This window comes from Rhea americana, unplaced genomic scaffold, assembly GCF_003343005.1.
Source record: "Rhea americana isolate MKP2758 unplaced genomic scaffold, rheAme1 scaffold_31, whole genome shotgun sequence".
Classification (NCBI taxonomy): domain Eukaryota; kingdom Metazoa; phylum Chordata; class Aves; order Rheiformes; family Rheidae; genus Rhea; species Rhea americana.
Window position 1 is genome coordinate 5,232,871 of NW_028186435.1, and position 19,209 is coordinate 5,252,079.

Genomic DNA, 19,209 nt, shown 5'->3' on the forward strand with positions numbered 1-19,209 from the left:
GGTGAGGCATGCTGCAGAGACACGGTAGTATTTTCTTTGGCTATATCCATACAAATTGTTAAAAATCTGACATTTGCAGCCATTGATAAAACTTCGGGCTCATCAGTATTTACAAGCAATTTGTTGTCGTTTTCTTCTCTGACAGTGTCTGTTGCCTCTCTTTTGTGGCAAAGCCAAATGAATAAGCCTGTCCTGAGTAATGCAAGAGTTATCTTTTCCATTATCTCTCAGGAAGCTCTGATTGTTTCTCAGGCCTTGTGTGCCACTGATCTGTTACCAAGGAATGTGTCCACTCTCTTTATTGTGTAAGTACGTGATGTTACCATTAATATGAAACTGTGTTTTTAGTTTTTGTTTTTGGAAAAATAATTAACAATATCAAAATAGTATATATTCTTGTACAAAGCAATCTTTTTCTGTGAAAGCATGATTTTAAAATCTATGTAGGTAGGTAGGTATAGATGCTCATCTTATCTCTAAGAATCCTTTGTGTAATGTCCTGTGTGTCCCATTGCTTTTGTTGCTGAAATCCTAAGTTAATTTTTAAATAAAAATTCTGATCACAGTACAAAGACAGCCACTTAGTCATATTAGGATGCTCTTTCTGAAGAAGCTCTCGAGCAGGACTTTGTTATTGAGGAAAGTATTGCAAATATGTATATTCCTGCAAACGTTCAATATTAACACACTCATATGCAAAGTGTTCATTTATGTTGGATCTGAAATCGTTGTGGCAGTTTTATGAATTATCAGCAGCTTAATAAATGACGAGTTATGTAAATAGCTATTTAATCTACAAAATTCAGCCCAACTTTTCTTACGTATTCTTAGTAAACATACATAAATTAATATCTTTAGCAAATATATGGTGTAGTGAGGTACTGTTGTTGTGAGAGTGGCTGGTTCTTTCTGAATTGCTATTTATAGGCTGGCCTGGAATGCTCACATGATGATATTGTTTGTAATCTTAGTTATTTATAGTGCCAGTGATGCTATGGCAAAGAGTCTCTCAGCAATTCCATTATGCAGTTCTACTTCCATGCAGTGTACTAGTGCCTAATATGAAGCTTGGCATGCAKAATGAGGATGTATTTTCTCTACAAATATAGTAAATCTCATCCTCACAATTTGTGAGAGAATTAGCTGATCGTAATGAATTGTTTGTATGATATTTCATTATTAATTATTTGAATAAATTATTCAAATATTAAAACAAATGGAAGTTAAAGCAGAGTCTTGAAAACTGGTAAGGGAGTAGCCAAGAAAATGAAATGTAAGTATCGTGGTTTGTATGTGAGGTCACCCTAGTACAGTGGAAGACGACCAAAAACTTCCAAGGCACAAATGGTTTGGAGGGCATACAGACCTTTGTTCAGCGGTGCACCACTCTGCTCCAAATCAATCCTGTGGTGTGAAACCTTGAAGGGATAGATATCTGCACACTGTTTATCAAAAATTTGCAATTATATATAGGTAACCACTCCTGTCATTTTCTTCTCTGGGGAGGGAAAAAAGAATCTTCCCCTACTATTCGTCCCCCCCCCCCATCTGAAGAATGTATTTGCTATGCTTGATATGAAGAATTAATTCATTTTAAAAGAGGGTGCGTGTATGTGTGTGTGGAGGGAATACCCACTGAACAGCCAGAAGACAATTTGATGACATTTCAGCATGTGAAGGAAGCTTGTCTCTGCCCTAAAGGAGGAATGGTATGAATGTTTTGTTGTTGTTGGCTTGCTTTTGTGTTTGTTTTATTCAGTTTTGACAAACTGGATTTGCATTTGATTGATGCATGCAGTGATATCTTCCAGAGAAGTATTTGAATGAGAGGGGATTTATAAAACTCTTGATGTTTGCTGCAGGGCTGTGTTCAAAAATGAACTTTTTTTGTAACTGCTCAAGAGTTCCTGTTCTTATAGTAACTGAAGTGTTTACTCTAAATATCTTGATACAAATTAGTCTGAGAAACTGCAATTTGGAAAAACTAGTGTTTCCATTTAAGTTTTCCTATTTTTATGTATCGTTATGATGTGCTGTTAACTTTTTTGACTTTTCATGACATTAAATTTTCATGCAATTTTTGAGTCAAGCTTACCTTAACTAAAGGAAATGCTATATTGAGCCTTTGAGCCTCGGCTGTATCTATTAGGGGCAGGCTTCACTGCCTAAAAGGAGGAGGTTTGGATTTCAATTAAATATGAAATAATTGCTTTTCTGCTTTCCTGTCGACTAATCAACTGAATTTGTTTCAGAGGAATAGAACAAATATGTTTAATATGACATGCAGAGAACAYGCATGTTTGTGGCAGGTAACAGTAATGTATTAGGAGATTTATATCCCTCAAAGTAGTCACTCGGTTTATAGTATTGTAATGGAGATGGAAAACTGTATGTGTATTTGAGAGTTCCAGCTCATTAAATGATGAACAGGAAATACTGTCTCTGGCCTTGCTTTTTTCCTTTATCTTTTGGATGCAGCTTTTGAATTGGGTGATCTCATGAGTTTCTTTAAAATGTAGAAAAATACTGAATATTTCTTCACATTCCTAAGCTTTAGAAGTAATTTTACAGAACTAAAGATAAAAAGATAGATGGCTATGTTTGCTGTATTTCACATCTCAATACTGTCAGTTTGGTCTTGCACTTTTGTATCACCTTTTTTTTCCTTTCCAAATTGCTCATTTTTTTTAATATGAAACTTTTTCTTGTGAAACAGTGGTTAATAGTGTGTTAGTAGTGGCTTAATCACTTCAGATAACTGGAGAAGGCTTGTCAAGGGAGTCTGCAATTTATCAGCAAAATTGACTTCTTTTTAAAAACAATGCCTTGCAAAAGTATTGACTGTGTTTTTGAAAGTCAAACTTAAAATATTTTCTAAAGTGCTTTTCAGCAATTTCTGCAGTGTCTCATGCTTAATTCCCTACYTCCTGTGGAAGGAACTTTTTCTGCAAAATTCTTAAGATTCTTCGTAAAGAGACTTCTAGAAGATTCGAGAATTTAAATAAGCAGGTAGGGAAAGAGTAGGAAACAAGAGGAAGCTTTATGTCTCTGTGTAGCTGCAAACTGATCTTGAATATTGTGTTTTGTTTTGGCCCTTCTGCCTCAAAAACGGATGGTAGAACTAGGAAAAAAAATAGAAAAAAGCAGCAGGGATGATGAGGTTACAGACTAGTCTTTCATGACAAATAGATAACTASATGGGGACTTTTCAACCTAGAAGGACAGGCGGCTGGGGTGGGGAAAGGGATACGGTTAGAGATTTGTGCACTCATGAGCAACAGGAAGAATGATTCCCTCCCTGTTATGTTACGGGGACTGTGGACTTCCGCTCAAGTGTGAGACTTCAGCCGAAGTTATCAGGAGACAGGTTCTGGAGAAATAAAAGGGCATGGGCAGGATTAAACTGTGGACTTTGTCTCGGAGTGTTTTGTGGTGGTTAAATGTGGATGTGATTGAAAAATGATTAGGCAAACTAATGAGGGCAAGAAAATGAAGCAAAGACACAGAAACGACGATCAGGTTCTTCTTGAAATTTCTCCCTGCTGATCACTAGTGAGAGCGCTAGGGAAATGCCAGTGCGTAATTCTTTTCTTCTGAAGCTRTGCTGGATCGCTGCTACGTTTCCTGCTCCCTTAGTGAGTTGGCTTGATAAGGGGCCTGGTGACTGTCAGAGGCAGGATCTCCCCCTTTTGGTGAAAGTGATAGGCCAGAGTAGCTCAGCAGTGATACGCGAATTCCCCTCTCTTTCTTCTTGGCTTTGCGTTCCCAGCTGGATGTTGCAGTTAACATCCCCTACATTCCCTGCATTAATATAGCTGTTTTGTGATGCTGTAAAAAGAAAAAAAAGAAAAAAGGCAAAGAAGACCTCCTCTCCCCACAGAGGTGTGTGTCCCTCTCCACACACCTCCTCACACACACATGTGGCAGGGGCACAGCTGAATGTGACGACTTGTGGCACAGGAGGTGGGAACCAGAAGCTGGGGAAGAGGGGAAGCTTCTTAAATTGAATTTGCTTCTTCAACAGTTATAAAGAACAACTATATTCTTAGGGCAATTGTGAGCAATGTCTGTTAGCCTGAAGCTTACTAGCTCTGTCTCATATATGAAACAGAAGGTATGTTTGAAACCTTACCTATTTTTTTTCCTGCTGTCTTCCACTGCAGAGATAAGTATTTTGCCTGTGGCCTATTTAAAGGTACCATTGCTGCTTTAAAAATTTCCTTTCTGTTTCTGAGACATTCTGAGGAATTTGTTAGATAGTTGTCTGTGGCATTTAAAAATTCAGCGATTTCTGTTATTCATGCCTCCTTTCTGGTATCTAATACAAACTAAAGTTTGTCATACTTCATCACTCTGCAATCCATGGAAAACCTAGGTGATGGTTCCTCAAAAGCACCACAAAAATACAATAAGGGCTAAGGAGAATTATGCTTTATATGTCRTAATAAATTTGTTTATGAGAATGTAGGTGTCTTCCAAACTGTTCAAATGCAAATGTTACTTCATAAGCAATGTAATATAAATATAATGCAGAGACAGTGCCATTCTAAAAGATACTTGGTAGAGCAATAAGGATTTTAAGATGATTAGAGGACTGCAGATCCTACTTAAGAGGGGACTAGCAAAGCACAAGAGAGCATATATAGAAAGCTGAGTTGGTAGAGAAAAAATTGAACTGTTGAATTACAGGGCAGTGTTGATACAAGAACAAATAAGACTAAATTTATTCATAATCAGAATTCAATAGAAGTTTCTGGACAGTGGTAGAGTGAATAACCTTCCACGAAGCAGAACAACACAACTGACTTCATGATGGAGTCTGAACAGTTTTAAGAGATTTTTATGGCACGATTACCTGTGATAGTCATAAATGATGTGATCCAGAGATCCTTGCTGTATTATTGCTTTATTTAAGCTGTAAATTGTTTTATTGCTTTATTTACCAGTTCAGTTGATACATAGGCAGACTTACTTTAGCTGTTCAGCTATAACTTTTTTTTCTTTTGAGTAAATATTGAAAATCAGTCTCACTTTTTAAACTTTTCTCCAAGGTAATTCTTTGATTGCTTTAATGATTTGTGGACCATAATATTCTGACCTATTTATAGATTCTCTAGAAAAGCTTTAATGTCTAAAAARTGAGATGACTTCTGTTTCCTCATGAAGTTTACTAAAATTTCCTTGTAATTACAATGTAAGTCATGTGTCCATGATTACTCTTTAGAGAACAACATTTCTTATATTAGTTATGGGAATTCTTTGTAATATTTTATGTGGAATTTTAGTTTTTAGTTGCATTACACTTCAGCATTGTTGTTTTCAAATTAATTGCAAAGAGGCCACCTAGCTTCTGTGTGCTGTCAGAATGAAGTCTTCTGGAGCAAAGCAAATATAAATTGTTATACCCCTGTTGAGTTTGAGTGGTACACTGCAGTTGTTAGCACTTAGATGTGGACTTGTTCTCCACTGTAGGCACTTCTAAGCCTTATCAATGTTCCCTTTATTAGTGACACTGACTATAAAGTTAAGTCAGCAATAAATCAGCTTTTTATCCATTTTTAACCTTTGTTTGATCCTTTTGACCTCCACATACAAACCTGTAACATAACACTTATACGAACTTTCACATGTTCACGATTTAGCAGGGGACCTGTTAAATTTTTGTTTTGAACTTCTGTGTTCTGTAGACTACTAGGCTGTATTCTGTAGCAAAATACTGAGCCTAGTAACTTTTGGCTGTCTAGTATCTACCAGAAAGACATCTAGAAAGACATCTAAGCTCTGTCTGAAGACTCAGAAAATGGAAAATTCATAGGTTACATTTCCACTGCTGCTTTTTCTCTACTGGAAATAATCTATTTTCATATTCTAGAGATGGGGAAATGGGTTCAAGTTGTGCCTTTCTTTGCTATGTTTAAAAAAATCTAGTGCTTGGTGTCTTCTCTTGTGAAGATTACTGGCTGTCATGATAATCATTCTGTTTTTGTTAACTGATAAACTTGGAGCACATGCTGCAAAGACTTTTTCTATCCTTTAGGTGGCTTATGATTCATTTCATCACATGCTTTGTTATTAGAACAAATACTGCCTAAGCTTTAAAGAGAACATTGAATAGAAGTACACACGTGTGTACTAAACAAGACTAAAATCTCCTTGATACTTTTATACCTCTTGTATTACATCCATGGATTAAGTTAAATGTTGGTACTACAACAGCTCTAGAAGTCCTTATTCAGTTTATCTATGTAGAGTTGGTCTGAGTTTACATTTTTTTGTGCATTTTTCCACACTAAACTTTTTTTTATCCCATGAATCATGTTATTCTTTCTCTGTGTACTGTCTACTATTTGGCAAATGATAGCAGTTGTTCAAACTATCYGTTAAGCCAAATGTAATGTCAAGATAGCCAAAACCAGCTAGTGTTACAGCCTGCTGATAAACATTTTTTTTTTTTCTGTAAAACTATTTCTAGTGGAGTGATGGAAATTGTTATGCTAATTGTTATGCGAATGCTTGCAATCATCAAAATTGGAAATTTTAAATATTATATATTATATACTAATTGTATGTGTTTCTGATCAGTTCTTTTAATATTTGTGATACTGATAAGCATGCTAGTATAAAGTGAAAATAGTAATTTGTGAATTTTGCTACAAATCTGAAAGATCCTTTTTTTCATACTACTGTTGCATTTAAAGATTGCTAACATGTGAAAGCTATGTGAAAGGATGTAGTGTCATGCCCAATTAGGGGCTCTCTTAGTAACATAAATTAGATTAAATCTGAGTGATGATTTTTTCCCTSGTATGGTAATGGAATGTGACAGTGAAACTTTGGGATTCTTGTCTGCTCTCCAGTCTGAACAAATGGTCACGATAGCACTCATATCTTCAGAAGCTTCTCAATTATATCCTTGTCATATTTGACAAAAGGACATATGGGCTTAGCTCCCAGAAAAGGTAGTGATTTTCCTTAGCAAATGAGAAAATCAAGTGTTACAGCCAAGGTTCGGATCCAGTTACTCAGTTAATGCCTGCAGTCTAGTTCTTTGCAGTATGTAGGCCTTTTCAGGAAGTAGAGGTATCTTGTCTTGATCTTCATCAACCAAGCTGCTAGTTGCTCTTTGTCTTCATAGCAAATTATAATGCTTGAGTTTTAAAAGGGCTATTGCTAACAAGGTGGAATTTCATCTGTGAAGTGTTACTGTTGATTAGCAAATTTCTTTTACTTGGCTTTGAAGGTGGTCTGTCTTGTGATAAATACACTGCTGTTTATCACTGTACACAGTATTTTTCAAGTAGCTGTGAGTGCTGCATACAGAGGTGTTGTCTTCCCTAGAGTCTAGTGTGTTGATGGTTATCATAGGAAACATTTGAGAAGGAATTTCTAAGGAACTGTGGTGTGGAAAGGGAATTCTGTTGGCATTGGAGATTTAAGAGGTACATAATAGTACCAGCTACAGCTGGCAGTAGCTAACCCAAGTGACTGGTTGTGTGGTCTCAACAGAGTTTGTACATTGAGTTGAAATGCCAGTTAATACTTGAGGTGTTTTTCTCTCCCTGAGTGCTAATAATAAACACAACAGAGTAAGGGTAATGGGTGCTTATGGGTGCTGCAATCACTGTATTAACACTAAGATACGTTTCCGCATACTTTACAGAAATATAGCGTATTTGCCCAAACAAAAGTTGCATTACATTCAAGCTAATAATCATTCACTAAAGAGTAGCCTTGAAAGTTAATAGATTTTCTGTACTGATCTCTGATTTATTTTTTTTTCTTTCCTCTTTTTGCCATCCCACTGAGCCTTTGGCAGTTAAAATACTCAGAGCTAGTATGTGAGGTAAGTTACAGACTTAGTGGTATTCCAGGCAGTTTTATCTTTCTGCTATGCCAGTGTCAGGATATTGCCCTCCACTTATTTTAATGAAGTTGTGTTGATTTCATAACCTATGGGTTTTTTTTTCCTAATTCATCACTGCTATAGTGAATGGACTTGAGTTGTTAGAGTGAAACTCTATTATGGTGAAATATTTAGTCATTTTCTGACAGTTTCTCTTTTTCTGAAAGAAATCACTCTACTGTTGTAATACTTATGTTGTTTAACTTGCTTTGCAGTAGTTGTCATTCTGATTTCYGTGTCTGACTTGATCTCTTGGCATGTGGTAGGTTTGCAGTGAGTAGCACAGCTTCTTGATACACTCATTTACATAAAGCATGAGAGCAACATATTTTTGAAGTATGCATTTTTTTACTGGTGTTTCTAATTATGATCAACTAATACTTYATTGTGCAGGCAGTTGGTCAAATTGCTTGTTAAAATGTTTGTCTTGTGCTATTCTTCAAAGGATTGTTTTGTCTATAGGACAGACTTGTTTGGGTGGGAGGATTATACTCACACAAGACTTGTGCAGTCCCGTCTTATGCAGGAATGTAAAGTAACTTTATATGTGTATATGTATGTGTGCTCATACAGTATGTAAGATAATTTAATTGTTCTAAGAACCCTAGTATCAAATTATGATGCTGACTTCATCATTAGTCAGCTCTTCTAGAGGCACCCCAGCTGAGCACAAAGATGGGACACTGTTCCCCTTCAGGGCATTGCAGGTGCCCTTTTCTTATATCATCTGTATTTAGAGAATGGAAAGGGAAGACTGGCTAACAAATGTCCTTATTCTCTATTCTTTCTGGAGAAAATTGTATGCTGCTAGTAGTTTGTAATACATGAGCAACTGAAACTGTTACTGTGGCAGACTGGTGGTTTTGTAGATGTGTGCTTTTGCTAAGAAATACAGCACTCATCAACAATGTATAGGCATGCAAAGATGTTTGGTGTCAGACCTGCAAGTAGCAGCCTGCAGCGATAAACCAACAAACAGTGAAGAGTCTTAGAGGTGTATGATCTTGGTACAAAAGATAGGAGCATCCACATCTCTTTGCTCTCTAAATAATTTGTTGTTTGCAGTTACAAGTGCTGAATGCCTGCTCTCTGCTGCAGCCACTCTGAAAGCCTGTGTTTACCTGGATAAGCAATGCAGTTGTTTTCATGAAGTAAAGCAAGGGGCATTATGAGGGTCCTACCACTAGTTTGTTCCCCTGCACTGTGCCTTTGAATGATGCAAGCATGCTCAGCTGATGGAATATTCTCAACTTGAGTTATAAGGCAGCCTGATTATAAAAACAAAACCTAAAACAAAATAACCACCCAAACAATTATTTATTTAAACAGCTAGTCTGTACAGATTTCAGAAATACTGAAGAGAGTGTGAGAAAATGAATTACTCCCAAATTAAAGAGAGGAGGATTGCAAAGCTACATCTTACCGTACATGTGAAGGCGTAACAAGTTCGATAACCTGTTCTGACTTGACATAACTGGAAACAGTCAAGCTGCAGACTCATACAAAGAAGCCATTCATTTTCTAGTACTACTAAACTCTTAATGGAATAAACTGCATCTGGGGAATATGGAAACAGACTTTTGGAGACTACAGCTATCAAATGCCATCATGGATGGCTTAAAGTCAAGTCGTGTGTTCGGGAAAAAGTACAATGCATACTACAAAACTAAATATTAAAACATTCTCTTTGTCTATCAGGATGATCTTTTCAACTTGCTGATTTTTATGGTTAGAAAGGATAGAAGGAAAACTTTTTTTTTAGCTCATATTAAAATACTAAAGACTTTCTTCCTTTTTCTAATATATCAGCAATTGCCTATAATGATTCTTGTGACAAGTGATCCTGAGGAGTACCTGAATGAGTAACAACTACATGTAAACATTCACGATTTAATTCTATGCTTTGGAAAACTGAGTAACATGAATTTGCTGTGGTTGCACGTGTGACAAAAGCAAAAAGGTATTTCAGGCTCACCATCTTAGACGATGATTTTTGGTGGAGTCAGCTTAGAGCAAGCGTAGCCATGTGGTTCATTAATCATCTGCTATAGATACTATGTGTCCTGTTTAATGTTGGTGGTTATGATTGCTTAGTTATTAAGTAATTCTGAGAAAGGAAAAGAATCCACAGAATACTTTCTAAAACCTAAAATAATTATAGCACAATTGTGACATACTTGGCTTTTTAGTAGAGTTGACATGGAGATGAATTGGGCTTTGCGGGTGTAATTCTGAAGAATCCAAGTCCCGTTTTTCAAAGGTGGCTTGTTCCACTGTTTTCTCTAAGTTGGAGTAGTTGGTTTTATACGTGCTTTCTTATTTTCAAAGGTACCTCACTCCAACTGAAGATGAGATTTTGAAGGGTAGGGGAGCTGAAATTATATGTAATGGGGAGAAGAATGTTACCCAATTCTTTCTCTATATAAAACAATCGTTTTTCTGGCAAAAGTGACATTTGGGAATATTGACACAATGCTCGCTGTGGTACAAAATGTTTTCTTATTGGTATAATTGTGAATATGTTTAGACAAGCATGTTTTTAATTGCTTCCTATTACACAGAACATGTTCTTTAGTCAGAATATGTAATGCCAGCTGATATAACTTTTGCACAGCAGACAGAAAGAGACTACTGTGAAATAATGTAGGTGGTTTCCTTTTGTTTTTAAGAAGGAAGTCTTTGCTGCGGTTGAAATACCAGGAAAATGTACTCATCTCATGTGCTATCACAGGCAGTGGATAGATAATAAAGAAAAAATGTGGATGTAGTCAAGAAGGCTTCTGTTCATCCAGGTATTAACATGTGACATTATGCCAGAATTGGTGTACATTTTGTGGATTACTGCTCTTGGCAAATGTGAGGAGCGTCATGAGGTTTTTAGGAAGAGATAACAAAAAATATTTTACACTGGCATAAAACTTTTTAGAAATTGGTTTCCTCTGAATTAAAATTTGAGAAAATGGCTGCATTCTGGGAACTTAATATGGCTTAGCCAAGAGGAACAGGGGAGTCTTAATAGTGTTATGGAAAATAATGCCTCAATAGACATACTTTCCAGGATAATGTAAAAATTATTCTACTAATATTTTTSTAAAGTCCTGATGGCATAAGGACAAAGGCAAGATGAAGTTTAGGAGCACAATGGGCTTTGAAGTTATCCCAATTCACCCTTCCCCCCTCTCTGATCTGTGAAAGTATTTTAAAGACTTTTGGTGACATTTATCTTGGTTTTGAGTTCTATGCATGCCAGAAAAGTCAGTCTTCTATTTGAATGTGTATATTGCYTGTTGTCAGATTAAACCAAAATCCACTATCATGCATTGGAAGGCTAGGTAACTTTGTGATATTTCTGGAAGTGTATCAGCTGTTCTTTTTGGAAGATGTTTTGTCGCGAATCAAAAGATATGTCTGCACATTGTGGCTGGCACCATTGGCAACTGGACAATTAGGAGCCATTGAATAAGTCTGAAAAGTAAAAAATTCTAATTACTGTGGCTTTGCAATTTGCTATTTTTTCCTCCTAGACTTGAAACATTGAATCACAAGATTTGAATGGTCAATATCTGGTAAAAATGAAGCCAAATCCAATTATATGTGCAGCTTAAGAACATTGATTTGTTGGGCAGAAGAGACACCATAAAGCACTTCCATTTTTTTTAAGATTATTAAAAAAAAAAAAGAGAGAGAGAAAGAAAAAAAGAGAGAGAAAAGGCCCTAATGTGGGCAAACTGATTGAGGCTAATGCAAATTTTATAATGCATCTTTAGACTGCTGCAGATGTGATTTCAGTTAAATTGTAAATAGTTTTGTATCAGTCTGCTTCCTTTGACTGAAGAAAGTATTTTGGAGAGACTCTATCTGAATTATTGCTGCAGTAATGATTACAATGGGTTGTTTAGAGAAGTTTCAAGTAACTGTGGAAAAAAAGATATGTACTGCGAGCCAAAATAAATGATTTACTCCAGAGGCCCCTGTTTAAGCCGCTGCTGGTGGGAGTAGCAGGTGTTCCYAGGCAGTTGCTGGTTTGTCTCCTTACTAGCAGGAGAGTTTGGAGCAGGAGGAAGTGACAGTCCACCTGTGCTTTGAAACCTAGGAAACTGGAGCAATAAATTGCCTTCAGTTAGGAAGCTCTGTTGTCCACCAGTGATTTCAAAAGACACATTTGCTCTGCTTTTCTTAAAATGAGAGAGAACTTCTTGAAGTATAATGTCTTGTATTGCTTAGGGAAATATATTAAGAAATGTTCATACGGTCAGAAAAGCAAGTGGTAAATGTTCCACTAATGTTTGKTTTTTTCCAGCTATTTAGGGATTCTGGTGAACCTGTAGAACTTTATTCAGCAGTGCATCAGGAATTCCCTAGGAAGGTTGATAAATTGTTATTTTTATGTCCCATCCCCCCSCCCCAAGATATGAGTGTATTAAGAAAACAAAACAAAACAAAAAAGCCTTACAAGGAAATTTTGATAACTTCCTTCTATAGTAATTCCTCCTCTATGTAAGATTAGGAGGTTTAGAATTAGTGCCTGGACTTTGGCTAGATAAGTTGATAATGCTAGACTTTCATCACATAGTAGAGAAATGCCGACTTCATCACTAGGTAAGAGTGCATTCAGCACAAGGTCTGAGCCACCTGGATGTGAGCTAGCTGTGAATTTAGCTTATGTAGCCAAACTTTATGAAAGGRCAAGACTGCAATATCTGGTTCTGCCCAGATGTAAAGTATTTTTGCATTATGCTGTTACCAGGTAGCAGCTACATTCCTTCTGGTTTAGACAGAGAGATGGCATCTAAGGTACTGTCTGAGCACAGACTGAAAAGATTGTCTAAGATGTATTTATGGATTAACTTCTCTTTAGCWCTCTTTGCTGAGCCTCTGGGCTATGGGATAGGAAAAGTGCTTGAAGCATTTGTTTTCATCTGACTTTTGTGATCGTAGTATATATGATCTTGGGGATAAAAACAGAGCTTGGTCCCATAGCCTCCTGCACAGAGACTATAGCAGCCAGCTGTCTTTGATCAGTGTGTGTGGTGTGTCTGTCCTCAGAGTAAATAAGTAAAAACCCTTCATCTATATCCTTATTTTTTAAAACTTAYCATGTTCCCTGCTTGTACATTGTGTCCATAGCCCTTTCTTATGSTTGTTTTGCTCTTCATTCACATTTGCATGCTTTTTCTTGATGTGAAAAACAAGTACAAATGTTTTCTGTGTATCACTTAAGGCCTRTTTCAGTACATAATTTAAACATATGCCTAAAGCTGTAGTTTTCATGATTTTCATAATTCTGCACTGTTTTCACCTCCTCCCTTGCACTGTTACTAGCAAGCACAAAGCTGCATGGTGAGACGGATCAGTTCACCAGTCTGACTGAAAACCAATCCTACCAAAAAAAACCAACCAAACAAAACAGAACAACAACAACAACAACAAAAAAAAAACCCACAGAACTGATCAGATATGCCATGTGGCTCTGTGGTTGTCAGCATAAACATAAGTGCTTAAGGAGAAGGTGAAACACTCTGAATTGGTGTCTTTTTTTTTTTTTTTTTAATCTCTTGTGTCTGACTGCACTAGTTGGAACAGCATTTTTGGAGTGGCTTCCTATGCCACCTTTGGATAGGGGAGCTCTGGATTTATTTTAAAGTTTTATAATCTTTACAAAAAACAATTGTTTGATGCTTCCCTTGGTCTTGCATGTGTAGYACTACTAAAGTCAGTGGAGCTTCTCCCAGGCATGTCGATCTGCCAGCTTTGCAGGCTTAATTTTAGTTTGCTACAAAAGGTGGAGTGTGTCTTGCGTTTGGTGGTAAAGAAAATGGATGCTTGTTTTCTTTCTGGAACTCGGTGTTTTTAGATATTCTAGCTATAAGGAAGGAATCTTGTATTTTTCCCTTCCCTTTAAAGTGTGGCTATATTGGTAATGAAGTAATTATTGATATTTGTTAAAAACCTGCAGTGTCATAAATTCTTAAATATATTGTGAATTACAAAAAAGATTCAGAAGTACAATAATGAAGTACACTGACCTTATTTTTATTTTTTTTCTTTGCTGCCTTCTCTTTATGTGGATGGTGTATTCATGCTTCTCTTCATCATTACTGCTGACTTTTCCCATCATCTAGAAAACCACCTAAGGTATGTATTTTGTCATCTTGTGTTTGCATGTGCTATAAAGATGTTGAACACTGCAGAAATGTCTGGAGTGTTCTACTAGTGGGTGGCATACAGCTTTGGTAGATGGGTTTTTTTCCAAACATGTTTTTTATCTCATGTGTGTAACTTAAAGAATTCATAATTTCAGAAGATTCCATTTGAATCCAACTAACATGCAATTTAAGGCATGTGACTTTTTAAAGCTAAAACCAGGACAAGCCATAATTTTAATGCATTCAGAAACACATTTGAAGGGTGTTAAGATGCATCTAGTAAAAAAAACCCAAACTGTTCTTTTTTTAATTCTTGAAGGTCAATTACATAGTTTTGGATATAAGTGGCTAAAGTGCACCAAAAATCTCCTAGAGATTCCCTGTATTGTGTGTAATGCAGGGGAAAAGAAGGAAAATGTGCATTTTACAGAAAAGGAGCTATGCTGAGAAGTGCACAATCAGCACAAGGCTAGGAGCAATGATGAGGTAAAATGACTATGTAAGCTGCTACTTGTCAACACATGTAAAACAGCATATTAGTATATTGCTTCAGCAATTTAATAATAGCCATATCCTTTCTGTTGGTGTTGAATGCTGCTTTTTATAGCAGAGAGCTGTAGTTTGCAATGAATGAATTTYTACATTATTTTCTTTAAATCTTAGTTCTTTAAGAAAGCATATAGGTATAACTCTGAGGTTATTTCTGCRGAGTATTTTGTGTAGGCCTTCTGGGAATAGAAATTGGGAAGGGGGTGTGTGTGTGTATATGTATATTATATACAAACTTTACTTAGATTCATGCTAGCAACTTCTTCACCTCTACAGTGTAACTTTTTTTTCTGTAAAAATAAAATATGATTATTTGGCCATTCATTGGTCATTTAGAAATGACTATTAAACAAGTTAGTCGTGCCTTTACAATAGATATGTAGATAGTATATGTTAAGAGTTGCATATTCASTGTGGGTTAACACATGGCTAAATGCTGAAAGCTGCAGACTCTGCCTAGTCTRTACTTAGGATTAGGCTGCAAAACAGCAAATCACGAATGTGAAATTAGACTCCTTTTTAAACCAATTATGTCATATGGCATCAGGCAAGTACTTAATACTGGATATGATCCTCATTACCTTTTAAGTARTTCGCATGGGTATACTTGCATGTGCAAGTCCTGAATATTATTAATTCCTCAAGGCATTGATTAGGTGCTTTAACATAAACGAGTTCTGTGGAATAATGTTTTGGSTATTTAAAATGTTAATTCCCCTTGGCTGTCTTTTGGAGATAGTGCTGTGTAGCAGTGAGTTGCACTGTCTCTTCTAGTTTAATATCTCATTTTAAGCCACAGGTACAGGTGAATTTGAGACAAAACTCCAGGTTTTTCACTGATAAGGTGGATGCATGGGACTGCATCACTGTTTATTTTTGCTGTGGGAGCAGTAACCTTTAGTTAGCAAAATAGTAACAAGCAGCTGTCTTAAATTGCTGTAAATGTTTGCTGAAGAAATATGAATCAAAGCTCCCCATCTTTTCTTTTCTTTAAACTTTGTGCTTACTATAGTAGTCTTTTTGTTTAGTTTTCAGCAGTTATTGACAGTGTGAGCCTCTCTTTAATCTAGATATGACCTATACAAGTACATTAATTCGAGTAATGTGCACGCTTAGGATGGCTCTGAATACACTAGTACTGGGATCAAATGCTTCCTGGCTAAGCAGTCGGACTCAGCTTGATTAACTTTCACTGATAGTTTTGTGAGGCTGTTTCACTGCATAGTAGGAAATGGCTGGTATGTTTAACAGCAATCTGATTTAAGTGATGCTGAAAAGATAGTTTGACAGTGTGCAGATTTATTTTAAGGGCTGGAGGAGGGGGAAATTGCCATCTTCAGCCTAATTTTGGCATGTGAACTGAAGGAGTTGAATGGTCTGGGCTGATGACAGCGAGCTGAGAGAGAAGGTAAATCTTGTGTCTTGCAGTACCCTTGYGCGAGACTCGGGCTGTTCTGCAAGAGGAAGTTGAATAGCTGGAGAGAATATTTGGGTCAGTTAGTTTTGTTGAGGTTGTAGGTGGCATCTTAACCTTGCTCTAATACCATAGTCATTATGCCTTTGTGTTGCCTCTGGTCAGAGGGAATATATAACTTCATAGGTTTCCATGGGGTGTGACTGGTATAATTTGGCATYTTACTGGTGGCAATCACTGAGCAGGCAAGCCTTGTTTGCTTGGATATCAAGGAGAGSGAGGAACTTCAAACACTGAGCAAGTTTGAGCTGGAATCATATAGTATTGGATAATGTACTTGACTACATTTGGTGAAGTACTATTAAGCAGTACATAAGTACATTTGATAATGTACTTAATCTTGCTTGAATGTGCTACCACAAAAGCAGTCTCTTGACAATAGCTATAATTCCTACTTATTTGAAACAGTTTAGCATTTCTTAAGCAAAAATTGATTTGTGTGGAGTACAGTGACAAGACAAAAGGAAGAGTTTATATCTGCTATGGCTTTAATTTTTCTTAATAGCCTTTCTGCCCATGAAGTAGAGTTATGCAGTGTATCTGTCTAGAAATATCAGAAMTGAACAAATGAGTAATGATGACACTGACATCTTTATTTTAATGAATATTAAAGAAACTCCATCTAACCTTGTATGTTAGGACAACAGCATGTGTGATTACTTTCCCAGAGGGTATTCAGAAAATCTTGTGTTTTTGGAAGTGAGCAACTTTTCAGCCATTTAAAACCCAAATATGTCCTCTGCATAGACTAACACATACCCCTGCCCCCGCCAAGTACCACTTATGCTCATGAACATTATATTACAGTTGTTTGAGAACCATAATTTTTAAATGTCTTGAATCCTGAAGTGGTCAAATTCTTTCTCATAAGTTTCCATTTTTTATTTTTTTTTGTGTGCATTGTTCGTGCACTAAAGTGCTTATAATGAATATACAGTAAGTACATACTGAAGTTAATGTACTTATTTTTTACTGCGGGCACTAATTTACAATTGTGAAAGAACTGGCATGGTGAGCTTTTCCTGCTACTATTACTTGTAGCTCTTCTTGTTACTTGCCTATTTCTAGATGCATACAACCGCAGCTTTTGAGCTTTCTCTTACAACTAAACATCATTTAGACTGAAAATATTGTGCAGTGTCAAACACTAGTGTAAGATACCTGGAAAAAATGCCTATCAGACTCTTAACTCCTCTCATAATTCCTGATCTGCAAATTATTGCCCTAATGTGGCATGTTCTTGCATGTTCTTTTTATGTAGATATCCCCTTTAGATGTGAAAATGAAGTATCAGCTACAGAATCTTCCAAAAATAAGAAAACTTTAAGACTTGCTTGTTTGGCTCTGCAATTTAAAATCCCAGAATAATTTTGTGTCCAGCTGTGAGAACTGGCAAATTCCTGCGTGAACTTATGTCTGCTTGTTGTTGAATGCCAACGAATTCATAAACTTGAAGTAGGTGTATACCTGTCCTTCATGGTTTTCTATTTTATTTATTCTTTTAAAATATGCTAAGCTTTCTGGTATAATGGCCATAAAATCAATGCCAGAGTAATAGCGAAGCAAAAACACTGGTCCATATAATCAGAGAGACTTACTTGAAATACTTAGAATAACTGAAAATGCAGGAAACCTTAGGGGTAATGCAATGTAATAATTTTTTTTTAAAAAATTGAGTTTCAACAAAAACTAAATTTTTTGCTCCCCACCTCTACCCCCCCCCCCGTAATGTTAAAACATTTAAACAGAATAGGTTGTCCTAAGTGCAGTTAGAAATGGATTCATGGAGAATGCTTGAACTGTAAAAGTTCTGTTTGAGTCACAGATCTGGATCTCCTTCTTCCAATACATTTCAGTAAGAGCTTTGAACTAAGTTGGTAAATTTGGCTGKCTTTTGAGTATTCTCCAAAAAGTCAAAAAGACATTTTCACGGCAACTCTCTATTTGAGTAGTAGCCCTTCAGTCTGAGATGCCATTAACAGAACTTCTGGTATCTTTGATACTTACGTTGGTMGGGAATATCCTATTTTCTACCGAGAAATAGCTCTCAGGGGGGAAAATAATGAGAGGAGAAATAATTCTCCTTTTGATAGGAGGATACAGAATAATCAATCTTCACTGTTTTCACTTCCAAGAAAAARTAAGCAGGAAAGATAAGGGGAAGAAGGGAGCACCTTCAGTTCAGGTTAAMTGAGAATTACAGACTTTCTTCTTTGTCTGCATCCTAGCATAAGTTCTGTATGTGAATGATGAATGTGTTTGTGTGGTGATTTTAGAACTGTATGTCCTGCAACAGCCTGTGCCTAAAGCCAGGAAAATCTGAACTAGTTCATCTTTCTACAGAGATSATGATTAAATGGTCACTATTCAGCTAGGACTCTGTCCTGCAAGCATTTTCCAGAAAGAACCCTATGGCAACGTACATGCTCAAGAGCGTTACTGATTGGGACTAAGTTCCTTGCTTTTGTATGCTTCATTTCTTACTTTATCAAATTTTGCTTTTTGAAATCTGTTTTTCCAGAAGGTCTGAGTTGTGCTGAAAATTGCTTTAGTGGGGTGCTTTCTTGTGGTATTGTTGCTGGGGTTTTTCAGAGTTTCTGTTTTAATATCATTGATCAAAGTAATTTTTTAATTTTTGCCTGTCGTTTTTAATAAAAAAGGGAATTTTACTGCAGCTGCTATACCTGTTATGCAGGTAGTACTTGCCCCAGCGGTGTCTACTTGTTTGCCTAGCTGGTAATCTTGTTACTTTCTTCTGTTAGAAGGATTTGGAAATTTTCCAGAAAGGATATTATAAATAGACCAAATCCTTGTTGTGACTTACTCTCTTCGGTATGAAACTCATTCTAAAATCCCATATTTACATATTTTAAATTGTAAGACAGCAGAATTATCCTCTTTCTTTTGCTTAWTCATTTTGGAACTTTTAAAATAAACTTTATTTATTTTTACCTTCTTAAAATCTGAGTAGTTATTTTCCTATGATAGAAACATTTGACTGCAAACATGTATTTTAGTTTGTAACGTCTCTTTACGAGATCAATGTTTAAATTCTTATGAATTATTAAATAATCCTGTCATGATATTATACCTTACCTAAGGGAAAAGTGCATAGGACAATAAATTAAATTGACCTG

The 19,209-nt window shown here is 36.3% G+C and overlaps 1 protein-coding gene across 5 annotated transcripts in view; it reads left to right on the forward strand.

Moving 5' to 3' along the window:
- Window positions 1–19,209, forward strand: part of KIF13A (kinesin family member 13A) — a 116,082-nt gene that overhangs the window by 26,499 nt on the left and 70,374 nt on the right. For all 5 annotated transcript variants that reach the window (XM_085310047.1, XM_085310049.1, XM_085310048.1 and 2 more), the window contains exon 2: window positions 14,026–14,038. In XM_085310047.1, the coding sequence (XP_085166173.1) occupies window positions 14,026–14,038 (13 nt within the window). The remainder of the gene's footprint in view (window positions 1–14,025; window positions 14,039–19,209) is intronic.